The 14,273-nt window shown below is 27.9% G+C and overlaps 2 protein-coding genes across 4 annotated transcripts; one reads left to right on the forward strand and one right to left on the reverse strand.

Moving 5' to 3' along the window:
* Positions 1-1,874: 1,874 nt before the first annotated feature.
* LOC141537493 (phospholipase B1, membrane-associated) lies at positions 1,875-9,760 on the reverse strand. Of its 3 annotated transcripts, XM_074258506.1 has the most exons (9): positions 9,642-9,760; positions 9,185-9,424; positions 8,254-8,515; positions 7,817-7,926; positions 4,988-5,192; positions 4,321-4,657; positions 4,083-4,242; positions 3,229-3,380; positions 1,875-2,719 (listed from the first exon to the last, which is right to left on the reverse strand). In XM_074258506.1, the coding sequence occupies exons 3-9, from the start codon at positions 8,356-8,358 to the stop codon at positions 2,547-2,549; spliced, it is 1,242 nt and encodes a 413-aa protein (XP_074114607.1). In that variant the 5' UTR covers positions 8,359-8,515; positions 9,185-9,424; positions 9,642-9,760; the 3' UTR covers positions 1,875-2,546. The 3 variants fall into 3 exon arrangements, with proteins under 3 accessions (XP_074114607.1, XP_074114608.1, XP_074114609.1); XM_074258507.1 differs by lacking the exon at positions 9,642-9,760 and having other exon boundaries at positions 9,185-9,441; XM_074258508.1 differs by lacking the exons at positions 7,817-7,926; positions 8,254-8,515; positions 9,185-9,424; positions 9,642-9,760 and adding an exon at positions 5,253-5,275.
* Positions 9,761-11,597: 1,837 nt separating this feature from the next.
* On the forward strand, positions 11,598-14,212 carry LOC141537408 (tyrosine-protein phosphatase non-receptor type 1-like). Its single transcript, XM_074258391.1, is given in 2 exon segments — positions 11,598-13,701; positions 13,703-14,212. Coding segments are annotated over 2 exon segments (888 nt in total). The 5' UTR covers positions 11,598-13,303; the 3' UTR covers positions 14,193-14,212.
* The last annotated feature ends 61 nt before the right edge of the window (positions 14,213-14,273 follow it).

Here is a 14,273-nt window from a genome sequence, read left to right on the forward strand (position 1 = left end):
GCCATAGAATTTTTCAATGGAGCAAAAAATGATCGGCTACTGGATTAATTTGGTCTTTTGACTATTTATCGAGACTTTATTATCTTTCCGGTCATCTAAGTGAGCCATCAATTGAAGAAACACTGATCGAGCCTTGACATCAATTTTAAAGTCATTGGATAACTTTCAGTTAAGTTCTGTGCTGTTAATTGATGATGTGGCCGCCACTGGGGCTGTTAAATTCTTTCACTTGATTATTTTTTTATTACTTTATTCGGCATTCTTAATACCAACATGTTTGAGTGCTGTTTTATGGTTTTAGTTGTTCAAAAAAAAATTATTTAATCAAGATTAATTTATTTTTTTTATAATTTAATTTTTGTGGCTGAAAAAATTCATTTCATTCAAGATAAAAATTAATTAATTAAAATTTTTTTTTTTATTTAAAAAAATTATTTTTATTAAAAATGGCTAATTATAATTAATAATTTAGACTTTTGAGCGTCTGTATGCATTTTTAATTTATTTTTTGTTAAATGCGCATGCGCATTTTTTTTTTAAGTTTAAAAAAAACCGCGAAAAATTTGAAATAAAAATATAATTTATTTTTTTATTTATCACTTAAATAATTATTTTATTTTTATTTGCTAGTCAACGAGCCAGTATTAGCTCTCATTACTTCATTCAATAAATTATTTTGTTAATAATAATAAACTATGTACTCTTTAAATTAATTAATTAATATTTGTAAGCTATTATTAAGAGAAGAATTGTCTGAGAATAAATTAATATTTATAAAAATGAATTTGTTGATTTTTTTTTAGAATAAGATAATCTTAATAATTAATAATTATAAAAATAGAATAATTGCCGACAACACTGTCTGTTTGCTTCCTAACTGGTGGGGGAGAATTATTTATCATATTTTTAAACATGATAAATTTTGTAAGCGCTGATCAAGTTAATGGAATAATTATAATTATAAATTAAGTAATTATTAAAAGTGACAACTGTCAGCAGATCAGAGGCCGCATATTATTTTCTAAGCAGCAACGTGATTTTTCTATTTATGTTTTATTTTTTTATGCAATCTTTCCTCGGTGTTATCGCAGTAAGTATTTTGTCTAGACAAAATTTTATCTTGCTGAGCTATAAATAAAATAATTGAGGAAGTATTTTTTTATTTTTATCAAATTATAGTTTGGAATTTTTTAAATATATGATTTTAAAGTATTAAAAAAATATTCTTCCCAAAACGGAACCTTGAAAAATTTTACTCTTTAAATATTTAACCGGTAAAAATGAATAAATATCAAAATGGTAAAACTGGTATTAAAAAACTTTTATAGCACCTCATTTATCAACATAAATTTTCTGTTATGATGCCGTAGAAGGATTAAATAAACTCATCTCAAAAATAAATTTTTTTTAGCATATAAATATTCTCTTCACTAGCACACTGATGTCAATGACCGATAAATTATGTACTCTTTATAAGTATATCTGAAAGAAATAGTAATCAGTTATTAAATCACTCAGTTCAGTCAATTTTAAATTATTTTTTTCCGTTGAAACATTTTTTTTCCCTCCGTAAGATAATTTAAAATCTCAAAAAAAAAAAAAAAAAAAAATTCAACGGAATGTTAAATTATCAAATTGAATAATTATAACAATAATATCAAGTACTGATCAAAGGTAAAAAAACCCAGACAGATAAGTCAAGGTTATCTCTCCGGTTCGTATTAATATTAATATTAATATTAATATAATTAATCAAATCAATGATCATAGAATCTATTAATCGCTGGAAACTACGCATTGAATAATTTTATATTATCATAGACATCCATAAATATTACATACGACTAAAATGATGTAATAAAAAGGTATACATAATGAATTTAATTTTTTATTACAATGGCGTTGTATTTTACGTTTGTTAAATAATATGTGTACATTTATTTTTGATTTTTATCATTTTTCTAAGGTCACATTTACAAACATATTTAATAATTCTACACGAAAAGAACAAGATGACACTGGATATCATCCCACATTACACTGAGTAAAAAAAAAAAAATTCAGATAGTAGCCAGTATAATTCCAGATTATAATGAGTACAATTCTAGATTATAATGAGTATAATTCCAGATTATAATGAGTATAATCCCAGATTATAATGAGTATAATCTGGAATTTTTTTTACCTACTATCTGAAATTTTTTTTTCATAACAGATATCACTAAGTATAATCTAAGATGATATCCAGTGTCATCTTGTTCTTTCCGTGAACTTATTAATATTAAATTTTTTTTCATCTAAAAATCAATTATACAGATATATGTGATCATGCATGGTCATATGTGATCACATGTGACCAAATTGGTCATTTATGATCACATTTGATCACACTATGATCTTGTAAAATCACATATGGCCTCAAGTGATCATTACATGGTCATTTTTGGTCATATCATGACGATATGTGGCCATATATGGCCATAATATGATCATAAATATGATCATATTTAGTTATGTGTGATCATGTACATAATTATTTGTTTATTTCAAATCTCTCCATCCTGGCTTCCGGTTTTATAATAACGTTTTGAGTTAACATTTGTAAAAATGTAAGGATTTTTTTCGGTAGGACACACAACTTCTTCCATTACTTTGAGCATACGATCATGACTTTTATTTCCCACTGGTTGGAACATGTTATTCCATAACATGTTCGCCACTAAAATAAAAAAAATTTTTGTTAGTTTTATAATATTAACTTGAAGTATGTATTTATTAAATACATAATTTTGTTATTGTTTGGTAATAAAAAATTAAAATACACGTTATCATAGACATTAACCGGGTTGACAAAAAATAGAAACGTTAACAATCTCGTCCAAGGAACCTACATTTAATAACAGACCGATGATCACTAAAATTGTATGGTTGATGACGATAAAAAAATTGCAAGTCAACGAAACATAGTAACGATTTGCATCATTCATAATGTGTTTGTACTATCTACGTCTTGCTAACAGAATCATTGTGTAAGCAGATAAAAAATTTTTGTTTGTTGTAATTCAATCGAAATCATACTGATGTAAATAATTATTGACGTATCTATTTGATATTTTTAGTTTTAAGTGTGCAATATATAAACAAATCATCAATAACAGAATAATCATCAACGTTCTTGATGAAAATATTAATGTTAGTAAACAAAAACAGTGGGTATATTTTTTTTACCTAATGCATGCCCTTTTTGACTAAAGTGAAAGCAGTCGTACGTGATCATATGTGAATTAAAAGATGGAGCATTTACAGGATCACTATTTGGCGCGTTGAAGTATTCAGTGAAAGGTTGGACAACAACGGTAAAATCTGGCGATCTGTCGTACCTTAAATAAAAAATATTTCATTTTTTTTTAATTAAGCTGTAACTCTGAGGAAAATTATCGTACAGCAAAAAAAAAAAAAGCAAATTGTAGCTCCAAGTGTCTAGTTTTCAGATATGACCATGAAAATTTTTTATCATGTTCGGGTCTGGAGAAATCCTAAGAAAACCACAAAAAAAAATGTTTTCCAAATTTTTTCTCGTCTTAAAAAAAGGTCTACGGGCTTCAAAAAATTTTTTTTCATTGTTTCGCTGAAAAGCTTTTTAAGAAAATTTAATGCCTTTCAATTTGACGTTATCAAAAAGCCTGTACGATGATTTGCCGCGGAGTTATCGTCAGTCAAAGCAAAAAAGTACTTTTTCACTTTGACAATCAATAACTCTGGAAATAATGATCGTATAGAAAATCGAAGGACGGTTTTGAAAACTACATGATATTCTCTATAAGATACTGTGAATAGCTTTTGTCAAAAAAAATTTTTTTTGAATTGAAAACTTTAACTGAAAAAACGACAAAAATTTGCATAATTAAGGATATTTGGATAACTTGGTATAACTTTGGATAAAATGGATGAACAAAGGATATCGTTGGTAATTTTTCAACCTCCAAGTGTCCCCTAAAATCCCTGAAAAATTCAAAGCGCTGGGATTTTTTTTTCATCGTGCCCCGAAGCTTCAAATTCTTTGTTTTAAAAATCTGCGTTACCTTCCGGTTGAAATTAATGAATTAACTGCCTGCTGATATTGTCGCGCCATTTTGGAAGCTTTGATATCCGGCCGCTTCCCTTGATGAAGACAGGCGCAGTACAATGGGTGCAATAAATTACACATGGTACTTCGTGCTACTCTGACTGAGACAGTCGGGTCTTAAAACAATAACGGCAATTATAGATATAGTATAAGTAAGAGTTCTTCATAATAATATTATCTAAAACTCAACAAACCTATTGTTGGTACTAAATTGACTAAAGTCCTAGGTAAATTCATTTTTAAATAGTCTAAAGCTCTCCTCAAATGCCAAGCGTATCTTGAAGACGAGAATCCTTTGGGATCGTAGCATTGCCCTGAACAGATATCATTGGCTCCGAAAAATATTGTAATAAGCTTCCAGTGTTTCTTAACGTCTATTTTACGATTACTTTTTATTCTTTTTACTAGAATCTTTGCTTGATGCAAAGCGTCCTCTGTAGCTGCTACTGGGAAGGCGACGTTTAATTTTGCCTTTGAGGATATGAACTCGCCAGTTCCGATCGCATATCCAGTTAGATTTTTGTTGAATTCCTGAAATTAATTAATTTTTGTTTTTTTTTTTATTTTATTAATTGCAATTAAAGGACATCTTGTGAAATATTGACATTTTTAAAGATATGAGCTCATCCCGACGTTACACACATCGAGACCTTTCATTTGAGTATCCACATCAATTTTTCATATATTTATATATTTATATATATATTATATATATGTATATATGAAAAATATATAAAAAATGCATGTGGGTACTCAAATGAAAGCTCTTGATGATTGTAACATCGGAATGAGCTTAAATTTTAAAAAATGTCAATATTTAAGAACTGACATTGATATCTTGTGAATTATTGAGATAATTACTTTGATTAAATTTGGTAGCGTAAAATACTTTCGCCAGTTATCTTGACCGCCTGCACACCAGCTTACACCTCGAGCTTCAATAAATGTGCCAATAGCAAATTCTTCTAATGCACCACTGGCTGCAACTAAAGAATCACCCAATCCGCCGATTACATCAATGTCTCCTGGTCGCAATTTGTCAACACTTTCAGGTGGAATTGGTGACCTAGAAAATATTTTTTCATCATTCCGAGGCCGTAAGTTCGTTTTTCTTCTGTTTTCTTACATGAAGAAAGTTACTCATTTCAGACTGCTCACAATTAGTGACAGTTTCAATTGCTGTATTTTTTTGTTTTAGTTTTCCTCCCGTGACATTACTGTCAACACTATTATATACGCGGCAATAAAATTATAATTTAATTATATGTGTAGTTAAAAGTAATAAAATTTGTTCACTTATATAAACAGAATAATTAAATAAAATATTAAATACAATAATATGATAAAAAATTAAAATTATTTATATAAATTTAAAGTTTTTTGTAATTTTTACGAGAATTTAAATAAAAATATCACTTAATAAACAAACTTGTGCAAAAAAAAAATAAATTATGAGTTCATCGGAGTGTTCATCTGAAGAGTCTGAAGCTGAAGAAGTGCGACGAAATATTGCTGCGGAAGCTGCTGAAATTATCCAAAATTTAGCACCCTCAAAATCTGTGCAACGCTACAGAAATTGCTACGATCAATTTATCAGTTGGAAGGCTTCAAATCGTATTAATTTAATCAATGAAGATGTTTTATTAGTATATTTTAAAGATTTATTTAAAACCTTGGCACCCCCGACAATTTGGAGTCGCTGGTCGATGCTGAGAACCATGATTAGTATTAATCATAGCATCGAGATTAAAAATTACAATAGATTGAAGATTTTTTTTTTTTTTTTTTTTAACTTTTTATTTGTTTTTAGCGACTGGGGGGCTCCGCCCCCCCAATCCCCCGCCGGGGCTCCGCCCCTGGACCCCATCGAGATTCTATCCCTAGATCTCAATATTAATTTAAGATTTACTTCAATAAGTATGTTATATAAAAAATATTGAACTTTATGTAAATTTATATATTTATTTTAACCTCATTTGTCTTTATTTATTTTGTAAAATTATTATCGAACTTTCGGTCCTGGTATGATGAAAAATAGTATACGCGCCACGGGACGATAGTAGAACATTTTCAACCCCCGCTTTTGTCACCCTCGCCTTCGGCTCGGGTGACAACATCGCGCGGGTTGAAATGTCCTACTTTCCTCCCTAGGCACGTAATGTACTATTTTTTCTCTTTATTTTAACAATAACGAAAAAAGTATTATTAAAAACATGACGAATAATTATAATTATCGAAGACACTTGAGTGTTAAAATTAGAGAAATAATATAATACTTTTGATAAAATTTTTTGATTACCGCGAAATCGATTGAAAGCGGTTCATTCATTTCAAAGATACAGTACACAGCAAATCGGGGTTACTTGAGCCTGCAGCATAACATTGGCCTATTTTTTGTGATAAACGTTTTTTGTTTGCTTCTTTACAAGATGATAAATATTGAAGGTCATCCCTGTAAATAAATACGACTTTCTATCTTTTTATACAAGGCTCAGTTGAAAAAAAAAAATTATATTTGTCATTAATATCAACAGTACAGAAGTCAAACGATAGCTACGTTGCGTGTTAAAGTTATAATTTTTCAATTTTTCTCAGTATATACAAGAATGTTTAATGTTTTAAATATCTGTGTTAAAATTTACATTCATCTTTGTGGTGTTTTCATTCATTATTTCAATATTAGAAAGTTTGAATTTAATTTTACTTCATCTTAATAAAGATTTTTTCACTTATTTGAATATTTTTTTAGAGAGGCGTTTTTCAAAGTTTATTGAATCTTAATGAAATATAAATAAATAAAATTTTGCTTTATTAAATAATGACTTTTATTAAATTGCATTGTACTTCTTTAACTATCGACGTTTTTAAAGATATAAGCTCATCCCGATGTTATATTCATCAAGAGCTTTCATTTGAGTACCCACATGCATTTTTTTATATATTTTTCATATATACATATATATAATATATATATAAATGTATAAAATATATGAAAAATGTATGTGGGTACTTAAATGAAAGATCTCGATGAGTGTAATGTCCGGGTGAGTTTAGATCGTTAAAAATGTCAGTAGTTCTCAAAATAGAAGGTCAGTTCTTAATTATTGACATTTTTAAAAATATAAGCTCATCCCGATAATATACTCATCAAGAGTTTTCATTTGAGTACCCACTTGCATTTTTTATATATTTTTCATATATACAAATATATAATATATATAAATATATAAAATATATGGAAAATTGATGTGGGTACTCAAATGAAAGGTCTTGATGAGTGTAACATCGGAATGAGCTTATATTTTTAAAAATTTCAATAGTTCACAAGATACAAGGTAATTTCTTAATTAAATATTTAGATTAATTTACTAGCCAAAATTTTTTTCAAACTAAACTTCATACTTCTTCCGACAATTAAAGTCTCAAAATAATTTTTAAAAACACAAACCTCATCCTAATTAACTATATAAACTACCAATTAATCTTAAACACTCATTATATCCACTCTAAGGCATCTTTGAGGGCCCTCTGACCTCAACCCGTAAAACACGGCTCTTCAATCAAGCTAATTACAATTAAAATTTTTTTCGGTACCTCAGGAAATCTAAATGTCACGCTCACATTCCTCAGAGCCGTAAAAAAGCTTTTTAATGACTAAAAAAAAAAAAAAAAAAAAAAATAAAAATTTACCTTCCTATACTAGTATCACATGGAAATGGCACAGCTTTCGAAATACTCCGCTGTCTTCTTACACCATCTCTCACCATCGGATATTTTATCCCGATGTAATCTATTTCGCTCTGTAATTATAAAAATCCATTAAACATAAGTTAATTTCTTTTCCTCAAAATGTCAACTAAAATCCCAACAAAAAAATTAAAAAAAAAATAGTAATAATAATAATATTCTTTTCTTAAAATTACTAGCACAGAAAATTTATCGAAGAATGTAAGATAATTAAATTCATAGCACGCATTAAAAAACTTTTGCTTTCGTTAATTTGCATTTAAAGATATTGCATTGAATAAAAATATATTTAAATACATTACAGACGCTTTGTGAAAGAGTAATTTAAAAAAAAAAAAAAAAATAAAATAATAATTACTTGTGTTAAAACTATAACTTACCCTCCCGCTAATGAATAATTTTCTAATTGTATCCACAAATTGCCAATTTTGCGGTAATACGTAAGGCAATAAAACAACAATTATAAATAATTCACTTTTATACATCCTGATGAATTTTATTTTAAACTTTCTTCATAATAAATAATTATTTTGGGTCTTACATTTTTTCTAGAGCCCAGATTAAAATTTCCTTTTAAAATAGAAATTTTTGGTAATCATTTAATTAATTCATTCTTCCTTCTTATATAATCATTAATTTTTCCTGTTAAATAAATAATTTATCAAAAGGTGTAGAGAGTTTGGTATACGAGAAAGCCGTTAGTCAATTATAAAATAAAAATAACTAATGTAGTGATAAAAGGATTTATTAACGATTAATAATTTAATTTATTTGAAGACAATTATTTAATTTATTAAATTTTAATAAATATTTTTTTTACATTCAATAAATATTTCTTTGAGAAAAAAGTACATTTATTAATAATTAGAAAATATTTGTTGTAAATAAAAATAATCTTGATCATTTTTCTGTATTATTAAGAGAATAAGAAAAATTTTGTCTCCAGGATAAATAATTAAGAAATGACCTTGTATCTTGTGAACTGTTGACATTTTTAAAAATATAAGCTCACCATGATATTTCACTCATCGAGACCTTTCATTTGAGTACCCACATCAATTTTTCATATATTTTATATATTATTATATATTATATATATATATATATATATATATATATATATATCAAAAATGCATGTGGGTACTCAAATGAAAGCTCTTGATGACTGTAACTTCAGGATGAGCTTATTTCTTTAAAATCGTCAATACTTAATAAATTACTTATTAACTGTTAATAAATTAATTAAACTTATTAAATTTTAACAATTCCTTCTATCAGTGTGTAATATCAGATAAAATTTTAAAAATTTACCTAAATATTTAATTTTTTTTATTATTCTATAGAATAATATTATAATATTTTCAGCAGCTTTCTAATTTACAATTCAGTTCATGGCAACACATGGAGAAATTTGACGATTGTCTTCCACGGTATGTATCTCTTGTATTTAGCAACGAAATTTGCCTTCAGGGGTCATTGGTTTACGATTTGATGCCTCCGATATATTACTTTCCCCTAAGGTCAGAGTGCGACGTCTAAGTTACTTATTTACTGTAAATAATAAGATATTTATCTGACTAATTAATTGCAATGATAAATTTTCAATTTAAAAAAAAAAAAAAAATTTTTTTTTTCTTAATTTTTTTTTCCAAAAAAATAAAATTTTTTTTCAAAAAAAAAAATTCACAATTTTCTTAAATAAAATTTACAATTTTTTAAAATAAAATTTCAAGGGGGGTTAAGAAAAAATTATTTAATTAATACTTACCTTTAAAAAAAAAAATTCCATGAAAAAATTTAATTTCTGCCAAGTTAATTAATAAAAAATAATAATACAATAAAAATGACAGTATAAATAAAAACAAACACTATTTGTCACTATTATCCTGACATACGACACGGTCTAGACGAGTATTGAACAAATATATGAATGAAGCTAACCAGGAAGAAGAAAAGGTGATGTCTCCGCACGCATCATATGGTTTATCCCCTCCCTTTTTCAGCTTGTAATGTATATTTGACTCTTCTCTGTCTTTACTCCTTTGACATACTCACAAAGAACGTCCAATGGATTTAAAATATACACTCCTCGTAATATGTAATTAGATTATTTAAAACAAACTAAATTATTTTTTTTTTAAGTCTGAGTGTGTTTTAAATAATTTATATGAATTACAAATTAAAAAAAAATTTTTTTCTGTGTATTATACAAGAATTACAGGACTCTAAATAAATTTATTTAGGATTTAATAATGCTTATTATTTAATAAATGTATTCTAAAATTAGTTATTGCTTTATTGTGGGTATTACGTACTGAGTAATATAAAGTTAAGAATCAGTTATCTGAGAAAATAATAAAAAAAAGAAATCTGTGATGTATGATTCAAGCCGCTTTTTTCGATTAGGTAATTGTGGGAAGTGAGGACTTTCATCTGAGGTTTCAGCAGGTTGCTGCAGTTAATTCGGATTATAAAATCAGTGACCGCTGGATTTAAGAGTTCAAATTATTTATATCAAAAAATAATCTTTCAAATTATCATTTAGCTTTAAAAAAAAAAATCGTGAGAAAAATTACAATTTTCACACCTTTACTTTAATAATTTAACATTCCAAAATTTATTCCATCATTGTTGTCAAGTTACATAAAGACCCAACAGCAATAGCCAATAACAGAATCACTAGATTTTATTGCATAGTAAAACTTAAAATATTGCTCAAATTGACACCAAATTGCGTCAAAAGATAGATGTCAGTTTGTTTTCAAGAGATACTTTTGAAACTTATTTAATGATCGTCTGTAGAAAAGCATATACACACATTTATTTACAGTCGATAATCAAAAGCTGATCATATATAGTACATAATAGATTAAAATTATTTAAATATAAATTATCAATTGAAAAAATTATAAAGAGCGCCAAAAATATTTTGAAATAATTATTCAAAAGGCATAAATAATTTTTATAAAGTTAATAATTGCTCTTGACCATTTTTTTAAGACAGTATTTAATTGATTTAGTTTTATAAATATTATTATTTTTATAAATAAAAGTCCTTTACAATCTTTGTTAAGTTATCTGTAAAATAAGCTGCAATTAAGATATGAAAATTTTATCTAGATATAATTTATTTATATGAGAATCAGATTCGGATATGTGGAAACTTACTGTACGAATAATTTATGAATAAATTATATCACTACTTAAGTATTTTGAGCCTATAAATGTTTTAGTTATATCGCAGCATGATCAATCTATATTACTAATCACTAAAGAGTGAAAATTTATCATAGATATTGTCTATAATGTCTTCTTATATTAATAATAAAATTGATTTAAGATCGTGTTAAAAAAAATCAGACTATGTTGAGTTTAATAATTATTTTTCATATTTTTTTTATACTATCATAGTAGTAGAGAGGATATATATATATATATATATATATATATATATATATATATATATATATATATATATATATATATATACATACTCTCTCTCTCTCTCTCTACTACTATAAAATATAGTAAAGATAACAAAAAAAAAAAAAAAAAAAAATATGAAAATTGGAAAAACTTGATAAAATTATCAAAATACTTCTATGTACAAATTTTATCAATAATATGATCTTAAAAAATTTTTTTGATAAATACCAACTTACATTGTGAACATGTTGGTTACTTCTAGGGTATAGTTATTCATCAACACATTAATTAAAACGTCTACAGCTTTCTCGGTTTAGAATCAAAATGTTGAACAGATCTCTTCTATATGGCAACAGGTGAAGATCAAATTATCTATTTATGAGGGTGATTAATCAAACGTTAATATAGCTCGAGGAAAAAGTTATTTTAAATTTGATAGCAAACATTGTTATTATTTTAAACCGCAATCGGTCTGAAACGCGCAAAATTAGTAATACCCAATTGTTATTTGCGGCTTATAATAAAAATGGTATAAGTATTGGAATTCACCAATCCGATAAGCGTTTCAAAAACAGTAAAACAATGGTCTGTTCCCCGCTAATGAAAGTCGCAACAGTAATTGATAGGTTGAACTGGTTTTATTACGAAGCATGTATTGCTGCTTATAAATTCTTATCTATCAATGGATTCCTTTGAGAACTCTATTATGTTTTGGTTGGCATCATGCCTACTTGAAGATTAATTAATATTGTTGACATTGAACTCCAGGTTTTACACAGTTAGATATGGAGCAATATTTTGTTCTCAGAATGTTTATGTATTTTTATCATATCTGTACCAAAAGTTTGAACCTTCTGCTTTGTTTTTGCGACTTGGGCCTTGTTGGATACCATAATAAAAAATCACAATACAGCTTGATATCGACAATAACCGAAAAAAAATGGCTCAAAATTGGATTTTTTAATTATAGAAGAGTTGGAATGTCCTAATTAAGACATGAAATCACACGTTTTTTATCGTTATACACTTTTTAATGTTCTCTATAACTTTTAGGCCTGTCCTGAAATCATATACTAATAAAGACATTACAACTAGTTTTTATGATTTTTTAGGTGTCACACAAGTGTCAAATCACTGTTCAACGACATCGTATGTGATAAAATAACAAAACTTTTTTCTTGAAGCCTCCTTTCGATGATCATCTTTCGCTGATGAATTTCACGACATTCGACTTTCTATCATTTTTCTGACCTATCTTCTACCACATTTTGATATTTTGAATTGGATATTACACTCCTTACATCATTTTCTTGTTAAAAACACATAAAAGAATTTTTCTAATAATTCTAATTAAAGTATTAATGCATAATGTTGCATTAAGATAAGCGAAATGGTCTATAAAAAATTTACGAGCGGTCGTAAATAGTTTTTCAAAAGTACTAAAAATTACTGGCAGTAAATTACCTGTGTAGGAAGGAAAATAGGGCATTAAAACTCACATGCAAAGTTCCCTGCCGAGTTTAAAGCGAATGGGGCTTATTAAGGACTGCAATTTCTTCGAAAAAAAAATATTTTATCCATCACTATACCTTCTTTTTCTATCAAAAGTACATTAAATCAACGGTCAATGCATTACAGTCGGCTACACATAAAAACAAAAAATCAGAAATGGTATCTGGTGTAATTACAATTTTCTTTTTACTTATGCAATAAATTCATGTTATCTGAGCATCATGAAGTTTATGATTTAGTTATGAGTAATTTTACTACCTCATGGTTATGTTCGTATTTTTATCGCAAGCTTCGGGGGTTCAACCCAGTATGAGCAAAATGTTCATAATGTTACCACGAACTGTATATTACTTAGCTAATTAACAAATTTTATGAAAAAGATGCCACTAGTTTGATACGAGCTGTCTCTCAGTGAGGATCCATTCGTGCTTTTAAAATAAAATTGAAAGACAAGTGCAATATTAGTTTTGAAGTGACTATAAGTGAGCGAAAATGAGTACCGAATTCAAAGAGCTATCTGCCATTGACTTTTTAATTTTTATGAACAATGTAGACTCGTTTGATCTCATCCATCTAGAATACTACATCATTGAAGAGAACCAGAAAATTTTCGAGGTGTCTGATGATGAGCCTGATAACAAAGGGTGCCGACAGCTGTTACACCGATTTCTCTGCTTCATGAAAAGGTACCCCAGAGCCGCTTTTATAGACGGTTATGAAGTGTATGACGGACAGCAAAAGTATATTTGTACAAGCGATCCAAAAGCAGAAAACTACGATAAATTTTGGGAATTAGCCTGGTGCCGTGAAGTTAATACCATCGTGAAGATATCTCAAAGAAGAGAGGAAGGAAGCTGTCATTATTGGAGTTCCGTAGAAGAAAGTGAGATAGACTCTGATAGTCATCAAGAGACCCCGTTTCATTTCAACATTGTTACTCTTGTCTGACCAAAAGAACCGCGAGCGTGAGATTTGGCACTATCATTACACTGCGTCGCCAACTGATAACAATCCAGATAATCCGTTTATATTTTTGTCCTTTGTGTGCAGTCTGAACGACACGTACACTATTTCTAAGAAGAAACAATCAGCTGAATGGAAGCCCGGAGCTATTCTCGTTCATTGCAACGATGGTAGCACTTTTTCGGCGGTATATTGTGTCCTCGATATTTGTGTTACCCAATTCAAATCCACAGGTGCGCTTTCAGTGGCAAATGATTTTCAGAAAATAAGACAGCGGGAGCACAACTGCTTGAATTATAACGCAAATGACTATAGTTTCTGCTATCAAGCCATTCACATGTATGTGTTAGGGGAAATGGGGTTCAGCCAAAAATATCTAGATGAAAGGGAACTCACTCGATTATACAAACTGCTGTAGTTATAAAATTTTACCATGCAATCTTTCTACGTGGTTCTGTTGTTATTTATATTCTGGAGCAGAAAAATTTTGTTGCCTACT

This window comes from Cotesia typhae, unplaced genomic scaffold (genome assembly GCF_013202065.1).
Source record: "Cotesia typhae breed Kobodo isofemale line unplaced genomic scaffold, CoteBio_Ctyphae scaffold_91, whole genome shotgun sequence".
In the NCBI taxonomy this organism is placed as follows: Eukaryota; Metazoa; Arthropoda; class Insecta; order Hymenoptera; family Braconidae; genus Cotesia; species Cotesia typhae.

Excerpts from the sequence above, each read along its gene's own strand:
- LOC141537493 (XM_074258506.1), bottom strand. The coding sequence starts at position 8,358 with ATGTATAAAAGTGAATTATTTATAATTGTTGTTTTATTGCCTTACGTA. Across the intron at positions 7,927-8,253 it reads AATTATTCATTAGCGGGAGG|AGCGAAATAGATTACATCGG; the intron begins GTAAGTTATAGT and ends TTATAATTACAG. Across the intron at positions 4,658-4,987 it reads CGCTACCAAATTTAATCAAA|GAATTCAACAAAAATCTAAC; the intron begins GTAATTATCTCA and ends AATTAATTTCAG.